The 25,357-nt window shown below is 43.1% G+C and overlaps 1 protein-coding gene across 3 annotated transcripts in view; it reads right to left on the minus strand.

The window, feature by feature from the left end:
* The window catches only part of pak5 (p21 protein (Cdc42/Rac)-activated kinase 5), a 151,594-nt gene that overhangs the window by 67,824 nt on the left and 58,413 nt on the right, over nt 1-25,357 (minus strand). For 2 of the 3 annotated variants that reach the window (XM_039738555.1, XM_039738557.1), the window contains exons 2-3: nt 3,353-3,576; nt 1,269-1,313 (exon numbers count right to left, since the gene is read on the minus strand). In XM_039738555.1, the coding sequence (XP_039594489.1) occupies nt 1,269-1,313; nt 3,353-3,556 (249 nt within the window). In that variant the 5' untranslated portion in view covers nt 3,557-3,576. The remainder of the gene's footprint in view (nt 1-1,268; nt 1,314-3,352; nt 3,577-25,357) is intronic. The other variant, XM_039738556.1, reaches the window with a different exon arrangement.

Here is a 25,357-nt window from a genome sequence, read left to right on the forward strand (position 1 = left end):
CAAGTTACCATGCAGTTTTGTATTTTCCGGGCATGCTGCATGCAAGATCGATGCCTAGGAGTTATGATTATCCGGCCAAAGGAGGAATTCATATTTTAAAAGAAATGGTGATGCACAATTCAATTCATGCTAAAGCTCAGCTTTACATTTTACAGAACACTGCAAGTAAAAATGGAGATGACGGCCTACGCTGAACTCCCATCTGCTACCAGAATAGCAAGTGCTGGCCGACCACTAAGGAAGGTAACCTGATCAGAGGGGCACACATACTGTACACTTATGCTGGATCAGTGCAATCTAAAAGCACCCCGCGTAATGAGGGCCAATTAGAGAAGTAAAAGCCCAGCAGACGTAATGCGCTATATTTATGATTTACAGTATCGGCCTTGGCTGGCATGTTGCCCGCGGTGCTAGCACAAATGCCTCACAGTTGGACACTGCAAGTCCTGCTTCCCGGATGTAGTAGTTCATGGAGGGAGGGGATTAATGGAATATTTTGCTGCGCTGCATTGAGTTAGCAGTTAATAAGTAGTTTGGCTGAGAGTAGGACTTTGAAGACCTCCGAACTTCAACATGGTGTTATTTGGGACCAATGACATGAATAGGGCTGTGGTGGGCTGGCGCCCTGCCCGGGGTTTGTTTCCTGCCTTGCGCCCTGTGTTGGCTGGGATTGGCTCCAGCAGACCCCCGTGACCCTGTAGTTAGGATTTGGATAATGGATGGATGGATGGATGGATGGACATGAACAGGATTGACCACATTGTTAGGCTGATTGTTCCAATTTTAACCTAAAATGACTGAGTAAGCCCCCCCATCATGGGGAGTCAAAGTGGTGTCTTACATTTTGTTCTTTATTGCTGTGTAGAGAGCTTTCAGAGTGTACTTGTCTATGATAGGTGACATAAAAACACAATGATTGGTTTGGTCCAGAAGAGCACCGGCAGGTTAAGTGACAACCACGGTCAAGTCAAACGGATGGGTTTATAGCATCCAAGTCCTTTTTGGAAATCACTCATTTTCAGTCTGCTGAGTAATACATGTTTAGACATGGCAACTCATTACTCTCTAATGAATGGTGAAGACGAAAGAAATGTGGCGAGCTGAAACAGATGAAAACGTGCAAACGGTAGACCACAAGGAAAATGTCCAGCCGGAAGACTTAAGCAGTGCATGCAGCAAGCCACTTGGATGTTAAAGCAAGCAGCGAAGAATCGGACGGCAAGCATCAAAACAAGCAAAACAAAAGTCAAAGAAGCAAAAGGCCATACTTCTTGTAAAGGCGTGTCGCTCAACCGCACTTTCTTTGGAGATATCTGTGAAGAGAGCGAGAATTAAAGTCCTTATCGGCTCTTCATAGATATCTCCTGGCTCAATGACCCTCATACTGTCACTCTGTACATAAAGAGCACACACAACATAGGGAACTACTGGGGGGCTGCTGCGTAAAGTTATTCCAAGGTACTCCATGTGGGAGTACACAGTGCAGGGAGTGGGGGGTCAGAATATTAGAAATGCGAACAACTAGGGGGCCGAAATGAACCAATCACTGTCCACGTCCAGATACAGGACAGCAAGGGTCAAGAAGGCTAATGGGATGTTAGGTTATATAGCGCCCAAGACAACGGGGGACACACACATATATGAATATAACACACTTGAGGGGCCTCGGGGGTCTGGACGACTGTCTACAGCTATGGTCTCCATATTATATAAAAAAGACTATCACAATGTTAATATTCTAAATAACGTGAATAATAATAATAACAAAAATAATAATAAAGTCATCAATAAGCTGCTCATTAATGTCAGATATATAAAATCAAACTAAAGGATAATAAAAGCAAATGAAAGAATACGCAGGCAAAGGCAGAACATTTGAATTATTATTATTATTATTATTATTGTTGTTATTGTTATTCATCACATTAAACCTAATAATGACATATCATTCATTAATGTTAGATACACTGTATAAAATCAATCCAAAGAATAATAAAAACAAATGAAAGAAACAAGCATATAAATGCTGAAAATTTTAATGTATATTTTCATTTAATTGAATACATTTTATTATTATTATTATTATTATTATTATTATTATTATTATTATTAGCAATCATTAAATGACTCATTACTATTCAATATGTAAGGCCAAACAAAGGAATAATATTAAGAAATAAAACAAAGAGCGGACAAAAACTAAATTATTTATTCTAATTATTATTATAACAATCATTACTTTGCTCACTGCTACTCAATGTGTCAAATAAAACAAAGGAATAATAAAAAGAAGCAGACAAAACAAGTAATTTTTTATTGTAATTACTACTACTACTAATAATAATAATATATTCATTATATATATATATATATATATATATATATATATATATATATATATATATATATATATATAGTTAAGCCAAGGAATAAATACAAGAAATGAAAGAAGCATTAATATAAATAATATTTTGAATTATTACTATTATTATTATTATTATTATTATTATTATTATTATTATTACTATTCAGTACAAGGGAGTCATTATTCATATTTATTTTTCTGGTTAATAATTTTGAAATGCTTTTTCCTCATTTCATATTCATTCAGATTCATTCATTTTAAGTTCTTAGTAGACTTAAGCTAATATTTGGCTTTAAAGTACACAGACATATTCAATATAAACTGTCAATCCATATGTAACTGAAATATATACCACCTAAACATGTTTTAAATTTATTGTATGACCATTTGAAAAAAATGAATAATAATAATAATAATGATACACCCTGTGATTGACTGGCGCCCTCTACAGGGATTACTCCTGCCTAGCACCCTATGCCTGCTGGGTTCAGCCCCAGCTCCACGTGTCCCTGTTCAACGTAAAGTGAACTTAGAAAATGACATGTAATAATAATAATAATAATAATAATAATAATAATAGCTAATTACACTTGGTTTCAAGTACAGCCTTGCCCTGCTCACCCTGCCTTATCATTTCCATTTCTGTGACTTTTGTTCATTTCCCCCCAGTTCACGTTATGGCAGTGGGCAGGCTGCAGCCCTTGCCATCTTCACTGTGCACGAGGCCACAAGCCACCTGAAGTGACTGAGCCCCCTCACACACACGGACTCAAAGTTCACCTAACAGGCAGGTGTTTGAGAGACCCCAGATAAAGGGGAGTAAAGCCCACAGGGCCACCACGAGATGTGTGAAGAGCCCACAGACAGTGACTGGGCAGGGATGGCACCCAAGTCTTGTGAAGCGAGTGAGGCGGCAGTGTAAATTTCTGTGCCAGTGTGCTACCAAATTCTAAACTTCTTCAAGTCAAAGAGAGAGTAAGGTGATACCTTCATTGGCGCCAGCTGAATCGGAGTGATGTACGACGGGTCTACCATTGGCTTCGGTCTGTTGGCCGTGTCCGCCAATAAGCTTTGCCATTGCTGGGGGAGGCCAGTGAACTTCTGCTCCCGATGGTCAAATCCAGTGTGAACTCGGTGCTCAAAATTGGAGGGGGCTGAAATTTCTATCTTTTTCTTTTTCTTTCCAAACATGTTGGAAAATCCAGAAAAACCTGAAATAAGAAAAACACGAGAGAAAAACGCTTGAAAGGGAAGGACAATGACAGACACAATGGAGTTGTGACACCGAGTCCTTAAAAGAGTTCTGAACAAAACCCCAAACGCCTGACACCTGCCCTGCTAGTCAGACGCTGCTTGCTGTTACATTTTCAGAGGAAAAAAAATAACAAAAAATACCTTCAGATTTGTTTTTTCACCACCATACACAGGCCTTTATGTGAAATTCAAAAGAATTACTGCAAACAAAAACGTCTATTTAATGATGAACATGGAGAGGAAATATAAATATATAAAACGGAATTCAGCTACTGAAAAAAAGACTTGGAACAGGTGCAGTGCACTGAATGCTCTGCTTTTGCCGTCCTCCTTCTTAATTCATCGTGTTGGCCATCAAAGGGCTTTCAGAACAAATCAGCAGTGTGTGCAAACACACGCCGGAGCAGCGACAGTTTGCCTTTTGTAGCACCCATGAATGAGGCGATTTGAACGGAACGACATTCTTCAATGGATAGGAGTTGCCTTCTTCAAAACTCTTCAGTGACGGAGCTCATTAATGAGGCGGGGTGTGAAGTGGGCAAAGCAAACAGTCGAGAAGGGGAAACTGGCAGGTGGGCTCTTCCTGCATCCCAACAATGAATACATAAATAAACACACACACACACATTAAATATACAGTATAGTGGGTGAATATTGTATATATATATATTGTCACAGATGTCCGGGGACACTGCCCGGCCGAGACGCCTGGATAGTCCCCGACTTGGACAATGTTACTCCTCAGCCACGAGAGGGAGGCTGCCCAGGGCTATTTAGGGGCCACAGGGACGGAGCTGGGACGCTCTTTATGAGAGGACGTGGCCACCGCCAGGGGGTGCCCGGACAGTTAGGGAAGCCTGGATGGCAGGACTTCCGCCACACCAGGAAGTGACATCAAGTGGAGCACCTGGGGCTCATCCGGGTCATAATAAAAGGGGAAGCCTCCCTCCAGTAGAGGAGCCAGAGTTGGGAGGAAGGAGACGAAGCTTGTGAGGAGGAGGAAGGAGGTCGAGAAAGAGAGAGAGAAGGAAGAAGAAGAAAGGAGAGGAGAGGGTTGGTAATTGAAGGCATTGTGGTGCTTAAGAAAAAAAAATAAAGAAGTGTGTTTTGGACATTCTGGTGTCGGTCTGTCTGTGTCTGGGGGTACACTTTCCACTATATATATATATATATATATATATATATATAGTGGCGGGCGCCGAGTCCCATGCCCGGCCGGAACGCCCCTTCTACTTATGTTCCGGGGGAGCACCTGTGGGCACCTCAGTACCTCCCCCATGACACTTGGTGGCAGCCTCCCTGGTTGACGATGGTGCTTCAGTTTCCTGCAGTGTTCCATGGGAGACGGAGTGCTACACAACCCTATGGGGATCTGGGGTGGCCGCCCGGGGGGTGCTGCATGGATCCCGGAGCCAACCTGGACACCTGTACAGCCCTGCCTGGAAGTGCAATTAGTAACAGCTGATCAAGCACCTGGAGCACTTCCGGTGGGTTGTAAAAGGGACCAGCATCCACCACTCAGAAGCCAGAATCAGGAGGAACAGGATGAGGTTGCCTGGGAGGAGTGGTATTGTGCAGCCCATGCTTGTTCCCCCAGACCATATTTAGAAGAGGGCCCTGGCTGTCCGCCACAATATATATATCTATACTAGCAAAATACCCGCGCTTCGCAGCGGTGAAGTACTGCCTTTAAATTTTTTATTAAGAAGAAAATTAAACCTTTTTAAACTGAGGGAAAATATCCCAATAATTATTTGTTAAGGATCTCTTTGTATACCACATTGTGAGTTCGGCCCTCCGGTTGTAATCTGACCAAGCTGTGCGCTGAGCTTACTCTCGAGCATGTAACGTACAGTCGGCCATGTGAACAGTAATCTTGTTTCAAATCTCACAGCTTGGATTGCTGCTGTCATAATCAGTTTGAGTTTCATGGTTTGTTTCAATGACGACAGTATTTGTAGGACTTGTGTTGAAGTAACATTCGGCATCTGTCAAGCGTTGTAAGCACACAACCAGTTTCATCGATAAAATCACATCCAGCTTTTGAGAGTTGAAACATTCATAAACATCAAAGTGTCCACTACTGAAATCGTCACCTGTCAATCTAAGATGTTTAAGAGGCATTGGCGGTTCTCCAAAGGTGTAAAATATTTGGCCATTTCGGTACACTTGAAAGTGACAACTGAACAATTCAGCGGCAGCCATCAACTCACATGCAGATCCATAGGTGAAGGGCTTAAGCATTTCACTCTTCTAGTGCTCCTGTGTAGTCTAATTATCTCCTGTACGTCATCAGTCCACACCTTGAACCTGTCCAGTCATTCAATACATAAGACACAATGGATATCAAGAGTGAGCCTGATATGGCCGTGCAATATGTAACACAGAGAATGGAAAAGGCAGGTGACATCTCCGGGCATGGAAACCACTCGGTAAGTGACAGTTCTTTGATCGTTGGTGATCACCTCGATAGACATGTTAATGGAGGTACGGTTGGAATGATAAAGGAAATGGGTACCTGAACAATGTAAAGTAAGTCTAAAATACCTGCACAATAACTATAATCGTAATAAATGAACAATAAAACAGCGGAGAAGCCGTGGATTAAATAAAAAGGCTGTAGTTATCAGCAGGAAGACGTGAATCCTGTGGCGAAGCAAGGAAGGGAATGTAGAGACTGGAGCGACGGACGGCCTTATATAGGCAGGCAGCCAACAACGTGGGAGGCGTGGGGATGGGGGACCCAACGCCGCCTCACACGGTGACCGAGCTGCAGGCTGTGGACGTATATATGTACGTAAGTAGGATTCAGTTAGCGTTGGGAACCCACGTATCAAATTTCTTGAAGATGGGCCCATAAGTAACAAAGACTGTTAAAAAGTTCAATATGGCGGCCGACAGTGGCATCATACCACCGAAATAAGTACGTACATCGGTTTTGGTTAGTGCAGGGAAGCCGCCTACCAAATATCGTGAAGATGGGGCCATAAATAAGAAAGTTCAACATGGCGGACGTTGTCAACCGTTATGACCGTTACGCGTAGAATTTCAAAATTAAACCTTCTTAACTTTTGTAAGTAAGCTGTAAGGAATGAGCCTTCTACCTACACGGGAAGATGGAGAATCAGTGATGAGTGAGTGAGTGAGTGAGTGAGGGCTTTGCCTTTTATTAGTATAGATATATATATGCCCGGGGTTTGTTGGCTGGGATTGCCTCCAGCAGACCCCCGTGACCCTGTAGTTAGGATATAGCGGGATAGATAGATAGATAGATAGATAGATAGATAGATAGATAGATAGATAGATAGATAGATAGATAGACTAGCTGTGTAAGCCCATGCTGTAAAAATCCCGGGGTCCTAGAAATTATTAAAGTCATCAGAAAAAAAATTTAAATGTAGAGATGTCAGGTGTTTGAAAGGAACTACTCGGGGCGTCTCTCTCCTCGGAGATTTCGTTTTGCGGATGTGCTGGCATCGATTGTGCATTTGTGGCTAAGTAAGTTTTCTGTTTCCTTGGAGGTGGACCCCTTACCCTGACCCCACCTCTCTCACTTCCGGGCCTTACAAACACACACACTTCCATGCATAGACATTTATATACAAGATGTAGTTAGGTTCATAAATATTTGGACAGAGACAAACTTTTTTTTCTCATTTTGTTCTGTACATCACCACAATGAATTTGAAATGAAACAACTCAGATGATGTTGAAGTGCAGACTTTCAGCTTTAATTCAGTGGGGTGAACAAAAAGATTGCGTAACAATGTGAGGGAACTAAAGCATTTTATTAACACAATCCCTTCATTTCAGGGGCTCAAAAGTAATTGGACAAATTAAATAACTGGAAATAAAATGTTCATTTCTAATACTTGGTTGAAAACCAATGCCAGCCTGAAGTCTTGAACTCCTGGACATCACCAGATGCTGGGTTTCCTCCTTTTTAATGCTCTGCCAGGCCTTTACTTTCAGTTGCTGTTTGTTTGTGGGCCTTTCTGTCCAAAGTTTAGTCTTCAACAAGTCAAATGGACGCTCAGTTGGGCGAAGATCGGGTGACTGACTTGGCCATTCCAGAATTTTCCACTTCTTTGCTTTAATAAACTCCTGGGTTGCTTTGGCTGTATGTTTTGGGTCATTGTCCATCTGTATCATGAATCAATTTGACGTCATTTAGCTGGATTTGAGCAGACAGTACGTCTCTGAACACCTCAGAATTCATTCGAATGCTCCTGTCCTGTGTCACCTCATCAATAAACACTCGTGTCCCAGTGCCACTGGCAGCGTGTTTTACAGATGATGTGCTATGCTGTGGATAATGAGCTGTTCTATGCCTTCTCCATACTTTTTTCTTGCCATCATTCTGGTAGAGGTTGATCTTGGTTTCATCTGTCCAAAGAATGTTTTTCCAGAACTCTGCTGGCTTTTTTAGATGTTCTTTAGCAAAGTCCAATCTAGCCTTTCTATTCTTGAGGCTTATGAGTGGCTGGCACCTTGCAGTGCACCCTCTGGATTTACTTCATGCAGTCTTCTCTTTATGGTAGACTTGGATATCGATACGCCGACCAAGCCCTGGAGAGTGTTGTTCACTTGGTGGGCTGTTGTGAAGGGGTTTCTCTTCACCATGGAAATGATTCTGCGATCATCCACCACTGTTGTCTTCCGTGGACGTCCAGGTCTTTTTGCGTTGCTGAGTTCACCAGTGCTTGCTTTCTTTCTCAGGATGTACCAAACTGTAGATTTTGCCACTCGTAATATTGTAGCAATTTCTCGGATGGGTTTTTCTGTTTTTGCAGCTTAAGGATGGCTTCTGTCACCTTCAGAGCTCCTTTGACTGCATGTTGTCTGTTCACAGCAAAATCTTCAACGTGCAAGCACCACACCTCAGATCAACTCCAGGCCTTTTATCTGCTTAATTGATAAGACATAACGACGGACTTGAACACACCTGCCATGAAATAGCCTTTGAGTCAATTGTCCAATTACTTTTGAGCCCCTGAAATGAAGGGATTGTGTTAAAAAATACTTTAGTTGCCTCACATTTTTATGCAATCGTTTTGTTCAACCCACTGAATTAAAGCTGAAAGTCTGCACTTCAACTGCATCTGAGTTGTTTCATTTAAAATTCATTGTGGTGATTAATGTACAGAACCAAAATGAGAAAAACGTTGTCTCTGTCCAAATATTTATGGACCTAACTTTATATATTTAAGTAAGGGCCCCTGCTGGCACGCCCTGACAATGGAAGGACTGGGGTAGGGGAGAAAGCTTTTTCAGGACATTTTCTCCCCCGGACCGATACAGAGCAGTCCCCCCTTGGCTTGCAGTGGGGCCACGGGTTTGGAGCATGGAAGCCACCACCAGGGGGCACCTGGGCATTTGCTGGGCCCAGTTTGGCAGCACTTCCTCCACACTAGGAAAGTGCTGCCGGAAGAAGAAGGTTGTTGGACTCCTGGAGTCCTTCCGGGCGTCCTATAAAAGGGGGGCCAGCTGCCAGCATTCAACGGCCAGAGTCGGGAGGAAGAAAAGACAAAGCCCAAGTGGGGACTGGAGGCGAAAGGACTGTGCAAATCGTTGTTGCCATTTTCTGTATTCTGTTGAGAAGCAATTGGAAAACACTTCCCAATGGAATAATAAAAGTGTGTGTTGTGTGGTGAACCCCTGTGCCCTGCCTGTCTGTGTCGGGTTGGCATGGCTGTACGCTCCCGGGCCTCACAATATATCTATATATATGTATAGTGACCACTGGGGGCACATAAATGGGTGCAAATAAACATTTTTTATTCACAAAACTTCCTTTAACTGGCTTCTTCTTTTAGCACAGACCAATACAGTTTAAACGTTGTATATTATTCAGCTGCTTTCTATTCACGGACAAAAAGCCGTTATCAGCTTTTCGCCATTCCACTACCTTGAGGGTGGTATGTTAATGTGGAGATGCCAGCGCCTGCGGGGACATTCCTGCCAGGGCCGCCTGGGTGGCTGCTCATTTCATCACTCGACGAGAAGCCAAACGCCTTAAAGCTGCAGTTCCGTTTCTTTCCGTCTGACCCAAATGCATTTTAGGGTGTTACAGGACTTTGTCTTACTTTATTCGCTGAAACTCTACAGCTGTGTATTTTGGGGGTACTCTGTGATGAGTAGGCATCCCGCCCAAGGTGGGCTCTTGACTTGTACCTGTTGCTGCTGGGGAAAAGCTTCTTTCACCCAACCCTTCAATAGACAAGAAAATTGGAAAATTGGATAGATGGATGGACAGAACGTTCCCCTCCTGACCACCAGGGGGCACATGTCTGAGTTACAGCATACATCATTAGGAGCCGTGAACGAGTGCTTGTGACTAAATTTGCAAGTATGACAGTGGAGAACACAGTGGACAAAAAATGAAACATTTATTGGATTAATGAATCACTGGGAGCTGGAGGGCCTAAAAGCCATTGGAAATATACAGTGTGACCACCAGGGGGCACTGCAGCACCCCCAAACCCCAGACACAACCACACAGGCATGAGTTCTAGGTGCAAACATAAGGTTTATTATTAGAAATGACCTTACAAAACGGCTTCTTTTAATAGACACCAACGCAAATCCCAGCTTTTTCCCGCTCTTCCTTTCTTTTTTTGTCCGTTCTCCACACCCGACTCCAGCTCATCTGGATGAGGTCGAGTGGCTCCTATTATCTTAGGAGTGCCTCTGGTGCCAGGGCATAGCCAGTAGGAAGCCCTTCCGGGTCAGACAAAAGCCCAACAAAGTAGGGATTACTAATCACAGCAGCTCCCCCTGGCAGTCCCCACGAAACCCAAGAGGGCTGCCCCAAGGGACTACAGCTCCCAGTATGCACTGCAGGTGTCTGTGTGGCAATCCTAGCCTGGGTATGCTGCCATCTTAGCATATCAGGTGAGCCACTGATCTGAATACATCATCTCGTGTTCTTCACTTACATTGGCCTCCCAGATAGGTAAGGAACTGCAGGGATGGCCTTCTGGTTAAGGGAGTGAATAGCATTTCTTCTTGGCCATTCCATGGCCTAATTCGTGAACAAGACCCCGAGATGCTTAAACTCCTCCACTTGATGTTGTACGTCACCTTCAACTCTGAGAGGATCTTAAATCCAGAGCTGTCTTACCAGCATAGGCATCAGAAACATTGTGCCCCCATGCTACTAGGGGCCTCGGCTAGTGCCCATTGTGCCCATGCATTAGGACGGCCCTGCTTTAAATCTGCAGATAATAACATAGAAAACTTCCTTGCAAAGTGTTAGCATTAATATCCAGACTCTTTCTGTGGAAATGCCTTCCAAAATTCATCTGTTTTAACTATTCTTATTTATTTTACATTCAATTTCCAAACTCAGTTTTTGCAATGTGGGTCTACAGAGCATTAGATGGGAGGCAGCAGGGCCGTCTTAACGCATGGGCACGCTGGGCAGTTGCCCGGTGGCCCCATGCTAATTTACAGCATGTATGTATTTACATTTTTATTCCTGTGAGTGGTTATGTAAGTAGGGGCCGCAGTGCACTGCTTTGCCAGGGGGGCCTGTAATGCTGTTAAGACAGCCCAGGGTGGCAGGAGCCATTCCTGGAAGGGGACACTAAGAGATGGCAGTCTGACATGTGCACGCCTTTTTGGGACATGACAGGGGATCTTAGTATGCAGAGAAAATCTCCCCGGACCCTGGACAAAGGGGCAAAGTCCACTGCGAATGAGACCAGGATGGACTTGAACCCCAAACGCTGGAGCTGTGAAAAAACCCACCAAGTCACACAGAGTAAATAGAAAAGATATGGAAAAGATTGTTCAAGGTGACACTCGCTCTCATTTATAAAGGACTATAAGCAAAATAGTCTGCAACGGTTTAGAACAGATAAAATAGAAAATGAAAACTAATCTGTCAGGAAAATAGCACAAAATTCCCATGACGCCTTCCAGAGAGGCTTGCAGCATATCAATAATGGAGCGTTTAGTCATTGTGTATTCCTGCGGCATGCAATGATTCCACGATTTTAACAGCAAATGTCACGCAAGCATGGATCTCTGCCTCACAGAAAATGAGGTAAACTACATTAGCGGCAGTCGAAAATGTGCCAATCATGTCGAGAACGCACAGTAACAGGAGAAGAACAGAAAAAAAGAAAAGAAAACGGAAAAAGAATAGCAACTTACAAATACACAAAAGAAGACGCAGGCTGCTATTTAAAGCAGGGATGCATTTAACATTTTCGGCGTGTACGTGTCAAAAAACAAAAAAGTAAGGAAGCAGGAAAGTGCAAATAAAAAGTGTCGAGCGTTGGAAGGGCATCTAGTTGCGTGCGTCACAGATGGGTAGCCCCCTTGGTGACGTCTCTCTTGGTATGTTTTGTGTCAGTCATCCTACCCATAAAGCCCTGTTGTCAGGTCATACCACCCGTGCAGTAGTCACTTAATGATACAGGCAGACAGAAGAAAGAAGTGGGACTGTGCTCTAGCATTGTGCCTTTCGTCCATTGTCAAAGACCTGCAGTGTTAAGAATTGCAAGGTTTGATCTCAAGATTATGAATTCTACTGTTTATTCCCAACTTTGGAGCAGCACCGCTGCCTTGTGGGTCCATCATCTGGGGCTTTCTTGTTGCTTCTTGTATTATAATCCTTGTTTGTGACAGCTGCTGACTCATTTTTGCACGTTTCTGTACGTTCTGCCACCCAAAGATTCAGCAAGTAGGTTTTTTTTTTTTTAATGAAAGATTGGAAGACTAAATATAATCAAAAAAACCGGACCAAGTTTGATACCAAAAGAGTCAATAAACCGTGACGTCTAACTCCAAACACTAAACCAAAATTCTTACTTCAGGATGCCATATGCAAAGAATTGTAAACAAATCTACAAATCTTGGGTTTCCATAACATTTACAAAGCATCAGTCAAGTGCTTCTTCATCTCCGCAACGTGACCAACTAACAAAACTTCACTTTGGATGGTCTGAGGAGGCTCGACAGAGACTCTCGATGTGACGTATTTACTGCAAGACCTGGGAATCCTTCATATTAACAGCATGTCAATACCCCACCCTGCACAGAGATGGGATTTCCATCTCTACTGATGTTTTACAAGCGTTATGAAGACCCAAAGAAGCCTCTGTTAAGGTCTTGTTACATAACCTAAATGAGCAATAGACGCGTTTTTGCAGTACCTAAAGTGTTACCAAAACTTACTAATGTTTCTATGGAATTTACCCCAACAATCTGGATGAGGACGGGCTATTCAGCCCAATAAAGCTCGCCATTCCTATCCACTTAACCTCTCTAAAAGAACATCAAGTCGAGTCTTGAAGGACCCTAAAGTCCTCCTGTCCACCACCCTACTTGGTCCCTTATTCCATGTGTCTGTTCTCCTCTTCCGAACATTTGTACGAAATTTACCCTTCACAAGTTTCCAGCTGTGTCCCCATGTTCTTGCTGAACTCATTTTAAAGTCACCATCCCAATCCACTGGACTAATTGCCATTATCATTTTAAACACTTCAGCCATGTCTCCTCTTCATCTTCTTTTTTGGATTCCTCTAAAGAAAAAAATCAAAGCTTTTAGTACCTTTGACCTTTGACTTGCCATTTTGTCATTGTAACTTCTCCAGGATTCCCTTTTCATATGAAACTGATACTACACATTAATCCCAATAAATAGGGTTTGAGAATATTATATTAATACTATATTATGACATTCGAGTTATTGGCATCACCACAAACATTTCAGATTGAAGCGATCAATCCCTACGCAATCTTTTTATTACTTTCTTGTATACGAAGTATAGAGAAAGTACTGGAATCTTCCAAAAAGCCATTTCGAGATTTTGATGAATCTCAACATTTTAGACCTCCCTGAGTCTGATTTACTTTCTCATTGGGAAAGTATTGTAATCGTCCAAAAATTCCTTTTTGAGATTTGAATGAATCTCGACATTTTAGACCTCCATGAGTCCGATTTACTTTCTCGTATGGAAAGTATTGTAATCGTCCAAAAATTAGATTTCGAGAGTTTGATGAATCTCAGTGTTTTAGACCTCCCTGAGTCCAAAAATACCATTTTTGGAATAATATCTGTGTGTCTGTCTGTGTGTGTGTGTATGCAAACACGACAACTTGAGTACGCTTTTACTTAAGTCAACCAAATTTTGCATACAAGTATTTGGTACAAATACAGATTTCTATCAACTTTTGGTCAATTTCCACTAACTGGGAGTGGTACTTTACCTTTTATCCAAGCAGTTGCAGAAGCAGATTTATTCAATTTTACTTTTATAATAATTGCTCAATATATTATTAATTTGATTTGATTTGTTGTTGGTGGTTCTAGTGTACATCTCTCTATGATAAAAAAAAAATCCTGGAAAGGAAAAGCAGGGCGACGAGACGTGATCTTCTCAGAAGACACTTAAAAGACCCACGATACAGACAGTGAAATAGCAGATGCCCTAAACTTACATTTTTCTGAGGTGTTCACAAGTACGCAAGTGGATAACCTCAGAGCAGTAACAGGGACTACTAAGGAGGTACTGAGGGATTTGGAAATTGTAGAGGGAGAAATGCTGCTCAGATTAAATAAGATGAAATCAAACAAATCACCAGGCCCAGATAATATTTATCCTCGTGTTCTTAAGGAGGCTAGTGAGTACAGATATAAACCCTTGACACATATTTTTAGGAAGTCACTGAGCACTGGAGAGATTCAGAAGGACTGGAAAATGGCAAATATCATCCCATTATATAAAAAGGGTGACAGGGCAGATCAAGCAACTATAGGCCAGTAAGCTTAACATGAAACATCACAGGAAAATTAATGGAAGGAATTATTAAGGATAAGATTGAGCAACACATGGCAAGGACAGGAGTTATTCTGAACAGTCAGCATGGGTTCAGAAGAGGGAGGTCGTGTTTTACTAACATGTTGGAATTCTATGAGGAGGCAACAAAAGGATACGATCAAAGTGGAGCTTATGATATTATTTATCTGGACTTTCAGAAAGCATTTGATAAGGTGCCACATGAGAGGTTGGGCATCAAGTTAAAAGAAGTGGGAGTTCAGGGTGATGTTTTTAGATGGGTGCAGAATTGGCTCAGACACAGGAAGCAGAGGGTGATGGTGCGAGGAACCTCATTAGTATTGTGTGGTGTTAAGAGTGGTGACCAGCAGGGGGCAGTGCTGTGGCCACTGCTATTTTTAATATCTATAAATGATTTAGATAGGAATATAAGTAACAAGCTGGTTAAGTTTGCAGATGATACCAAGATAGGTGGATTAGCAGATAATTTGGAATCCGTTATATCATCACAGAAGGACTTGGATAGCATACAGGCTTGGGCAGATTTGTGGCAGATGAAATTTAATGTCAGTAAATGTAAAGTATTACACATAGGAAGTAAAAATATTAGGTTTGAATATACAATGGGCGGTCGGAAAATCGAGAGTCCACCTTATGAGAAGGATTTAGGAGTCATAGTGGACTCTAAGCTATCAACTTCCCAACAGTGTTCAGAAGCCATTAAGAAGGCTAACAGAATGTCAGGTTATATAGCGCCTTGATGAGTGGAGTACAAGTCACAGGAGGTTCTGCTCAACCTTTATAACACACTGGTGAGGCCTCATCTGGAGTCCTGTGTGCAGTTTTGGTCTCCAGACTACAAAAAGGACATAACAGCAAAAGAAAAGGTCCAGAGACGAGCGACTAGGCTGATTCCAGGGCTACAGGGGTTGAATTATGAAGAAAGATTAAAAGAGCTGAGCCTTTACAGTTTAAGCAAAAGAAGATTAAGAGGAGACATGATTGAAGTGTTTAAAATTATGAAGGGAATTAGTCCAGTGGATCGATACTGGTATTTTAAAATGAGTTCATCAAGAACACGGGGACACAGTTGGAAACTTGTTAAGGGTAAATATCGCACAAACATTAGGAAGTTTTTCTTTACACAAAGAATGACAGACACTTGGAATAAGCGACCAAGTAGTGTGGTGGACAGTAAGACGTTAGGGACTTTCAAAACTCAACTTGATGTTTTCTTGGAGGAAATAAGTGGATAGGACTGGCGAGCTTTGTTGGGCTGAATGGCCTGGTCTCGTCTCGAGTGTTCTAATGTTCTAAACAGTCTATAATCTTGAGACGCAAACAATATCAAATAAGAGCACAGCCAGCAAAACACTCAGTCGTGTAAAGGCACGTAGCACACACAGATCCTGTGCTCTCAGTACATATAAAGCGTATAAGGACAATACGTTCGAGATGAAACGTCAATGACTAAGCAGAGAAGAAAGAGCAGTGCGGAGAAAAGAGACCCAAAAGCGTTGGAGAGAAAAAAAGGCAGATAAGAGATTATGAAAGCAGTGGAATTCGACAGTATTGTAGAGTCCCAGCCAGGTTGAAGCCTTTTTTGTTTTAAGTGACTGTCAGGTCCGATTGAGGGAGGGCGGAGTACAGCATGGAAGACTGATAGCGGGTATTGATTGATGCGGTAAGCGGGGGGGCGAGACCCGGGGTTGGCGAGGGTGTTTGGTTCGGCGATTGTTCAAGTAAAATTTTTGTGACACTTTATTACGTCAGTCGCTACAGTATCAAAAAAAAGATAGTAAAGATCGTATTAGCGCAAACAAAAGGAAATGAATCATCAGGACCAGGTGTGATGGAAAAAATAGCAGGACAAATCGAGGTCAGAAATAAAAGGCAAGGAGCAGAAAACAAAGTCTTTTCACCTTCGCATCATTCAATGCACAAAACGTAGATTTACACAATAATGGAGTATACGCTATGAGAATCGGTGTGTCCCGCAACAGTTACAGCAACGACAAGTTTCATTTCAAAGAAAACACAATTCGGTCAGGTGTATATTTATGATCACGGAGAAGCGATCACAACGCGAGCAGCAGAGACGCAAAGTGGCAAAAAGGACAGCGGCTGTACAGGCTTTAAAAAGGTCAACACGAGCAGCGCGACACAACACGAGCAGCGTTATACTCGTACATCCTGCGAGAAAGAGATTTAACCACACCTGGGGCCGAAAATAAAGGACAAGTATTGTTTTCACAACGTCACGCGAGACAAGGCAGTGAGCCGTCATTTAAAACAAGTCCACGGACATCTAACCTAGCAGTTGTTGGATTGCTTTTGGCAGACACGCATCATGTGCTCCCAGCTCTTAAAATAACGACAAGCAGAACACGCAGCAGAAAGACAGCAGATGATCTGACGGCATCTCCTTAGCGTGTGTTCAGTTTCACAGCACGAGCAGCGTTATACGTCCTGCGAGAAAGAGATGTAACCACCCCCGGGGCCGGAAATAAAGGGCAAGTATTGTCTTTACAAAAGTTTTTAAAGTAAAAGTGAAAATAATGCATATGTAACAATTCCCATGAAAATAACAATCTCTTTAAATTGTTTATCCAGTAAACCAAACACGAGGATGGGCGAGTGAAGCGAGTGGGGTGTGGAGCCCCCTAGTAATATAAAAACATAATCCTTGTCTTGCAGTTTACTCCTCAAATATCCATCCCATCTCTGAGTATACGAGAAAGTTGAGGGGAGACCACTCTTGATTTTTTCTTTGTTTGTTTCCATAATTTGACACCCAGTTAGATCTTTTCCTCCTCCACCCCATCATCCCATCATCCAACTCAGGGCTGTGAGAAGCCGGAGCCAATGCTGGCCGCATTCGCTACAAGGCAGGAACAAACACAATGCTGAGGCAACCCTACACACTCACGAGGCCAATTTAAATGATGGCTCCTGCGTGTTCTTTGGAATGTAGGAGATGTCCAGTGTGCGATGTGGAGATAAGGTCAATGTGTAAACTCCACAGGGTGACCAAAAGGGGGAGCCCCGGAGCCCCTGACTCCAAACACAAGTGCACAAACACACTCGAGCGTATAAATTAAGTGTATTTATTTTACTAAATACCTTCCACAAGTTCTTCTTTCAATACAACAATAAGACTTAATAATAATTCCTCAAGTCTCCTCCAGGCAAGCCTTGTCCTCTATCTCTCCAACTCCAATTCCCTGAGTGATGCGTGACACTTCCTTTTATCTTGGACCTGAGAGCACTTCTGGTGTCACAGCATTGCATGACGGGAGCACTTCTGGGTCACACAGGTGTTGCCCATAATCTCCCTACAGCGCCCCTCTGGCAGCACCCAAGGTCCCCAAGCGGGGTTGCCCTTCCCCACTACAAATCCCTAAGGCAACACTGCGGGTATCCAAATTGGGAACCGGTCAGCAGAGCACTGCCACCTCTTGTTGTTGGGGGATAAGCTCTCTATTCATTAATTGATCTTCCTGAATGGGATAAAAATGTGTGATCTTCCCATCCTTGAACTTCTTCCTTTCTGGCCTCCCGGCCGGGTAGCACGTTTTCCACAAATCCAGGTGGGATGCCCGCCCACACCCCGGTTCTACACTTACAATGGCCAGAAGAAAAAAATTTTGGGGGTTGGGGGGTCAAAAAAAAAAAAATTTTTAAGAACCAATCCTTAATAACACTTTTTTACCCGACCAAAAGGGATTTTTACGATGAAATTATAAAAAAAACCTTTGGGCTTTTACTCCAAAACAATTTTGAGTCAAATGACCAAAACCAATTTTTTGGGTTTCCCAAAATTGAAATTTTCCCCCAAAAAATTCCCATTTACCACTTCCCCCCAAAAAAGCCAAAAAATTTGGGGCCCCCCAAATCCTCCCCCCACCCTACGGCCATTATTTTTCTTTTTTTTTGTAAAATTTTCCCCCTTAAATTTAGTTGCCCCTTGTTTTTGTAAACCAAAAGCCCACCCAATCCAAAACAATTCCCAAATTTAAAATTTTTATTCTAAATTTTCGGTTCCCCCAAAAAAAAAATAAAATTTTTTCCTTTTTTTCCAGGGGTTTTCCTTCCTTTTCGGGATAACACTTTAAAGGGGTTAAAAATTTTTAACCCTTTTTTTTTCCCCAAAACCCCCTTGGGAAGACAACCCCTTGTTTTTTTTTAAAAAAAAGAAAAAAAATTGAATCAAAAGCCATTTTTTTGTGTTTTTTTGGCCTCCAATCTATTTATTTCTTTTGGAAAGTTGTTTTAAAAATTTTTTTTTTGGGGCTGGCTTTTCCCCAAATTTTTCCCCCAAATGGTTTTAATTTTTAAAAAAATTTTTTTGAATTTAAGAACCGTTTTTAGACCCCAAGCCGAATTTTCTTAGGAAATTTTAATTTAAAAAAATTTCATTTTTTTTTGAATAAACTTTAAACCCCCGGGAGCCCCAAACTGGGGAAAAAACTCTTTTTTTAAAGAGTTTTTTCCCTTTTTTCCCCTTTTTCCAAAAAAAATTTTTTGGTTTCTTTTTTTTGGGGGTCAAAACCTTGGGCCTTTATTGAAAAATTTTGCCAATTTTTTGGAAAAAAAATTTCCCTTTTTATTTCCACCAAATTGGATTTCCCCCGGGGTACAGGTGTTGCCCATAATCTCCCTACAGCCCCTCTGGCAGCACCCAAGGTCCCCAAGCGGGGTTGCCCTTCCCCACTACAAATCCCTAAGGCAACACTGCGGGTATCCAAATTGGGAACCGGTCAGCAGAGCACTGCCACCTCTTGTTGTTGGGGGATAAGCTCTCTATTCATTAATTGATCTTCCTGAATGGGATAAAAATGTGTGATCTTCCCATCCTTGAACTTCTTCCTTTCTGGCCTCCCGGCCGGGTAGCACGTTTTCCACAAATCCAGGTGGGATGCCCGCCCACACCCCGGTTCTACACTTACAATGGCCAGAAACTGGGAGTAGAGTTTTCACCCAGGAAAACGGATGCTAAGCACGGCACCACAAGGCCGCGAGTGTCATGTAGCGAGAGATTCTCTCCAAATCAAACGCACAAATGCAGTGCTGACTGTACAAAGTGACAGCAATCTGGCCAAAGGATGAGTCACCAGACTAAGCCTGGAGGAGCTGAGCTGCTTTTTTTTTTTCAGTACACCCAGAACGATTTCTTCCTCCAGCCTCCCACTGTTTTTTTCATTTTTTTTGTTGTTCATTGCATTACAAGTTTGGAGGTTGGCTCTGTCAAAATGTCTTTTTTGGCCCTCCTGGGTGGTGACACTGGCATAAACGAAAAAAAAAAAAAAAAAAAGCGATTATGCTGCCGGCAGATTACTTGCCAAAAAAAAAGAAAATCTTCCTATTTAATATTCCTCACGGCAAACCATAAGATTTATGCCGGAGAACAACTGATTAAATGCTGGGAGCGTTTGTTTCTGTAGCATTCTGGAGGTGGAATTCAAGAGGGCAGAGCAGCATACCCTCCACCCATTGCTTGCTCATGAATCATGAATAGAAATGAATGCCAAGCAGGAGCCCACCAGACACGAAACACATTTCAGTGCACCGAAGAGAAACATCTTCAAGTTATCTTGACACGATGGAGTGAAGATCTGATGCCAACCAGATGCCCCTGCTGTAGCAGACCTCTTCAATCATTCAAGGCAAACGTCCCCTATTGAGGGGTTTATAATGGCTTTCCACACCCAGAAGGACGTCAAAGTTATACAACAAATTGTTGAAAACACATACAAGTGCCCTGCTCTCCTCTATATCGGCGTTTCCCATTCTTTCAGGTGGCACACGTTTTGGAACCCAAACCACCCCCAGGCACAGCACTGTTCTACTAACTACTGTAGGTGGCACACAGGATAGGCGGGCATCCTGGCAAGGAGTTGGGAAGATACCTTATCTGGACGGGGGGCCCCGAGTAGAGAGAAAGGCATCCCGGCCAAGAGGCCAAAGGATATCAGAACCAGAAGCCTTCCCTAATGGATGGATGGACATCCCAGCCAGAGAAGAAGATGGTTCCTTATATTATTGATTTGATTTGATTTGTTGTTGATGGTTCTTTAATGTACATAATATAAAAATATAATCCTTGTCTTGCAGGTTACTTTACAAACATCCATCCCCATATCGTATACGAGAAAGTCGAGGGGAGACCACCCCTGATATATATTTTTTTTTTGCTTGTTTCTGTAATTTGTCCCCAGTTAGATCTTTTCCTCCTCCACCCCGTCATCCCATCATCCAACTGTGATGGCTGTGTGAAGCCAGAGCCAATGTCTCTATCAGTGTTTCCCATTCTCTGAGGTGGCATACTTTTTGTAACCCAAACCACCCCCAGGTACAGCACTGTTCTACTAACTACTGTAGGTGGCACACAGGATAAACGGGCATCCTGGCATGGAGTCGGGAAGATACCTTACCCGGACAGGGGGGCTCCGAGTGGACAGAAAGGCATTTCAGCCGAGAGAGGGAAGGATATCAGACCCAGACAAGCCTTCCCTAATCAGCCAGAGAAGAAGATGATTCCTTACCCGGGCGGGGAGCCGCAGTCATAAGGATAGACGTCCTGAATGGACATGCACATAGCACCTTCCCTGGTCGGGATAAAAGACGACAGGGAAGGACTGCCTCTCAGGGGGTATTTATTCCCTCTCCCATCACTAGATGGAAGCAGCCCTCAATATCGTCATCCATTTGGGAACCAGCAGGGAATGCTAGACGTTGTAGTCCGTCAGCACAGCCCTGCTGGGGTCTAAGGGTGCCACAGGAAGGCGCTGCAGGGAGATGAACTCCCTGTCATGTGAGACTTCCATTTAACCCAGAAGTACCTCCAACAGGCACCTGAATAATAACCTCAATAAATGGGACCACTGGCAGGAAGACGTGCAACACTTAATTGGAGGAGAGCAGTGCGATGGAGAGAGGAGAGGCGATTGGAGGAGAAGTAAATTGTGCTTGGTGCTTCTTGTGAGGTATTAATCCTATTCATTTGAACCCGGCACTGTCTTTGTTTTTTAGTGTTGGGGTTCTCTGGCGCCCCCTTGTATTCACACCACAAACACATTGTACCCAAAACACGTGCTCAGCAGTCTGAAGGGGCAAGACCACCGGAGAAGTCTGTAAAAAAAGCCGCTCTGAGATCAGTGTCCACAGCTTAGTGAGCCCATTAATTCATCTCCACGGTGCTTGGCCCCTTGCCCACTCCTCTCTGCCTCAGAGGTGTGCCCACCATTTACCAGCCTTGTGAGTCTCGCTGGCAACCACACATCCAGGCAGCCAGGAGACATGTCCAAAGTGCTCTAACATTATGACCGCGGAGCTGCTTTTATGGCTGCTTCTCCAGGTAGTCCTGTCCTCTCATTTCTTGACCGCCTGTTGACTTTGTCCCTCCTGATTTCAGACTCTTGTGTGCTATGCTATCTGGGAAGCTCTCACGTCGTACCGCTGAACCACAGCACACTGGCTGAAAAACACGCCTCTATGTTATGAAAAAACTGGTGGTAATGTAGCACCCCTGGGTCCCAAGATGGCCGTGGCCTTTGCGAGGGGACGGAAGTACCTGGAGGAGAAGTCATCTGTAAAGCAGTCATTTGAGCAAAGGAGGCGGCGGGACACGCAGACACAGCACATAGAGGACACTTCGGGCACAACAGCATCTCAGAGATGGACCCTGGCCTGGTGTCGGCCCCATATGCCGTCATTAAGTGACACACGACTGTACAGGTAAGAAATGTGGCGCGGAGCAGTTCTGCATCTAAAGAATCTGAAAAGGCGTTTTACTTTCAAGAGTTCTTTGCATTTCATGATGATACATGATTTGTTTATTGTATCCCTATAGTGGGAGTACAGAATTTCGTAAGGGGTCTCAGGTCTGAAAAAAGGCTTGGAATATTGATAAAGTGGACAAGGCCCTGATCCAGCCTAGCGAACCTTGAGTTGGATGTCCCTGCAGTATAAATTACGTTAATAGCTTTCTAAAACAATTCTGAACGGATCTCCGTGAAGAAATTTTTTTTTTCCAGTTTGAGATAATATAACAAAACCAAATAAAGGATTGAGTAATAGAAGAAGACTGAGGGTCCAGCAGTTAAATACATTTTTGTATTAGTTGGGTGGTGTGAGATATCACAACGGATTTTTCATACTACACGTTCATCCCAACTGGCGTTACTCGAACTCTCGCTCTGAAAGTGTTAGGAGTGACTTTCAATTGAAAGACTATACGAGAATTTGACCAATATTTTTGCCTGGAATGGTTTAAATACTGGACCTTTTTTTAAAATTCCTCTAACGATGGCCTACATGTCCTCCCACATCCCTAACACATCCATGACGTAAACGAGAATGTGTGCCTGTGCTGAAGAGCCTGAGACTATCGTGGTAGACGTTGACTCCTTCTCAGTTTACAACTGAAGAATATTAAAAAAGGGGGGGTTCTTGGTCAGAAAATATAAAAGTGAATGAGTACATCCAGTCCTGTACAACAAATAATTGAACTAATGTTAAAAATCCCAGATTCCAGCCCAGATGGCTCCACAGAAAGTGTTGCTACCAAGTACATCGTGGTTGTGTTTCCCAACATTTCAAGTGCACACTTTGCCTGCTGGGATGCAAATAAAGCTCTGCACTGCGCTTCTGTCGTTTTTTCTTATTTATATTCTTCCTACTCATGAATGTGAAGAAAACCTTTTGGATGTCAAATTGCACAAGAAGAAGAAGAAGAAAGGCCTGTATTTGCAGAGTTGACATCTTACTTGTGGAATATTCTAATAGCCAGCGCTCTGTTTCACCTCGTGTATGACCAAAGCCTATCACTACAAGCACACCATCATAGATAGATAGATAGATAGATAGATAGATAGATAGATAGATAGATAGATAGATAGATAGATAGATAGATAGATAGAAAGATAGATAGATAGATAGATAGATAGATAGATAGATAGATAGATAGATAGATAGATAGATAGATAGATAGATAGATAGATAGAGTAATTGGCAGGATTAGATAGATAGATAGATAGATAGATAGATAGATAGATAGATAGATAGATAGATAGATAGATAGATAGATAGATAGATAGATAGATAGATAATTCACATACTCCAGCAGCAGCATACTGATAAAGAACAATATTAAATTAAAGAGTGATAACAATGGAGGTATAACAGACAATAACTTTGTATAATGTTAACGTTTACCCCCCGGGTGGAACTGAAGAGTCACATAGTGTGGGGTCTCCTCAGTCTGTCAGTGGAGCAGGACGGTGACAGCAGTCTGTCGCTGAAGCTGCTCCTCTGTCTGGAGATGATCCTGTTCAGTGGATGCAGTGGATTCTCCATGATTGACAGGAGTCTGCTCAGTGCCCGTCGCTCTGCCACGGATGTCAAACTGTCCAGCTCCGTGCCTACAATAGAGCCTGCCTTCCTCACCAGTTTGTCCAGGTGTGAGGCGTCCCTTTTCTTTATGCTGCCTCCCTAGCACACCACTGTGTAGAAGAGGGCACTCACCACAACCATGTGGTAGAACATCTGCAGCATTTTATTACAGATGTTGAAGGACGACAGTCTTCTAAGGACGTATAGTATAGTATAGTATAGTATAGTATAGTATAGTATAGTATAGTATAGCCCCTCTGAAACGGGCAGGCCAGTTTTCGGCGCAGTCACATAGTGGTACATACCCAAAAAATCCAGCATAATGGATCACATACCGGCATAGCCCTGATGGCCTGAATATTGACCTATGTATACCTGTTGTGCTATGCTACTGATACGCTACTCTTCTCAATATGCCATAGAGACATTCCAGAAAGGCCGCTACACCACTCGGCCATCATAACTTGGCTGGCCTTGAATAAGGGCCGACACATAGCTGGTTCGCTACTGTTACACCACTCTTCTCTCTATGCCATAAAGGCCGCTGCACCACTCAGCCATCATTACCCAACTGGCCTGAATAATGGCTTACACATTGCTGTTATGTTATGCTGCTCTCTATTCCGTGGAGGCAAATTCCCAGAAGGCCGCTACATCTCTATGCTATCATAACTCAGTTGCCCTGTTGCTGTACTGTTACGCTGCTCTTCTCTCTGTGCCAGAGAGGCTAATTCCTGAAAGGCGGCTACACCACTCAGCCATCATAACCCAACTGACCTGAATAATGGCCTACACATAGCTGTTATGCTATGCTGCTCTCTGTCCCATAGAGGCATATTCCTGAAAGGCCGCTACACCTCTCTGCCATCATAACCTGACCTTTGCTAGCTTAGATTCCTCACGTAATATACCACCGTCTAGTTACGGTACTTACACAAGCTACCCTGCTGGTTTGTTTTCCTGCAGGTCAGTTTTGTTTTCCGGAAGGAGATGGGAAGGATTTCAGTTGTACCTTATCGTGGTAGCAACTCAAAACAATCGATGTGTAGTACATGCAGAGAAGTACAAGCAGGCAAAGAGAGCTTTGGCTCTTCTCCTTCACGGGAGGTTTCTTTCCTCTCTGAGCTCGCCTTAGGACCCCTGGGTTGCCGCGTGACAGGTGTACCGCCCCAGTCAAACTCCCCAGTTGACACTGTCACCGGAGCGGGTTGCGCCATGCTCGAGAGATTTCGGGCACTTGACGCCAGAAGCAAGAGTCCTGACAGAAAGGAAGAGAAGACGCAGGTCGATTTGTAGGAAGGCAGAGAAAATCATGTCAAGCGCTCTTGTGCATCTCTCCTGGCACTTCAGGGTGCCAGTTTGGCCATCGGTCCTCACAGTGAATGGTACAAAATAATGAGTTTCCCCATGGAATTAATAAAGTTTATCCAATCTAATCTAAAACTGCCAGACTGTAAGTGATACAGCTTGTTCAAGTATTAATCTGCTGTTATCACTTTGTGGCTTATCATCATAAAATAAAATGAGATTTTTATGAATTCAAAATTGTGTTTTT

The sequence above is a fragment of the Polypterus senegalus genome, chromosome 16 (genome assembly GCF_016835505.1).
Source record: "Polypterus senegalus isolate Bchr_013 chromosome 16, ASM1683550v1, whole genome shotgun sequence".
Taxonomy (NCBI): Eukaryota; Metazoa; Chordata; class Cladistia; order Polypteriformes; family Polypteridae; genus Polypterus; species Polypterus senegalus.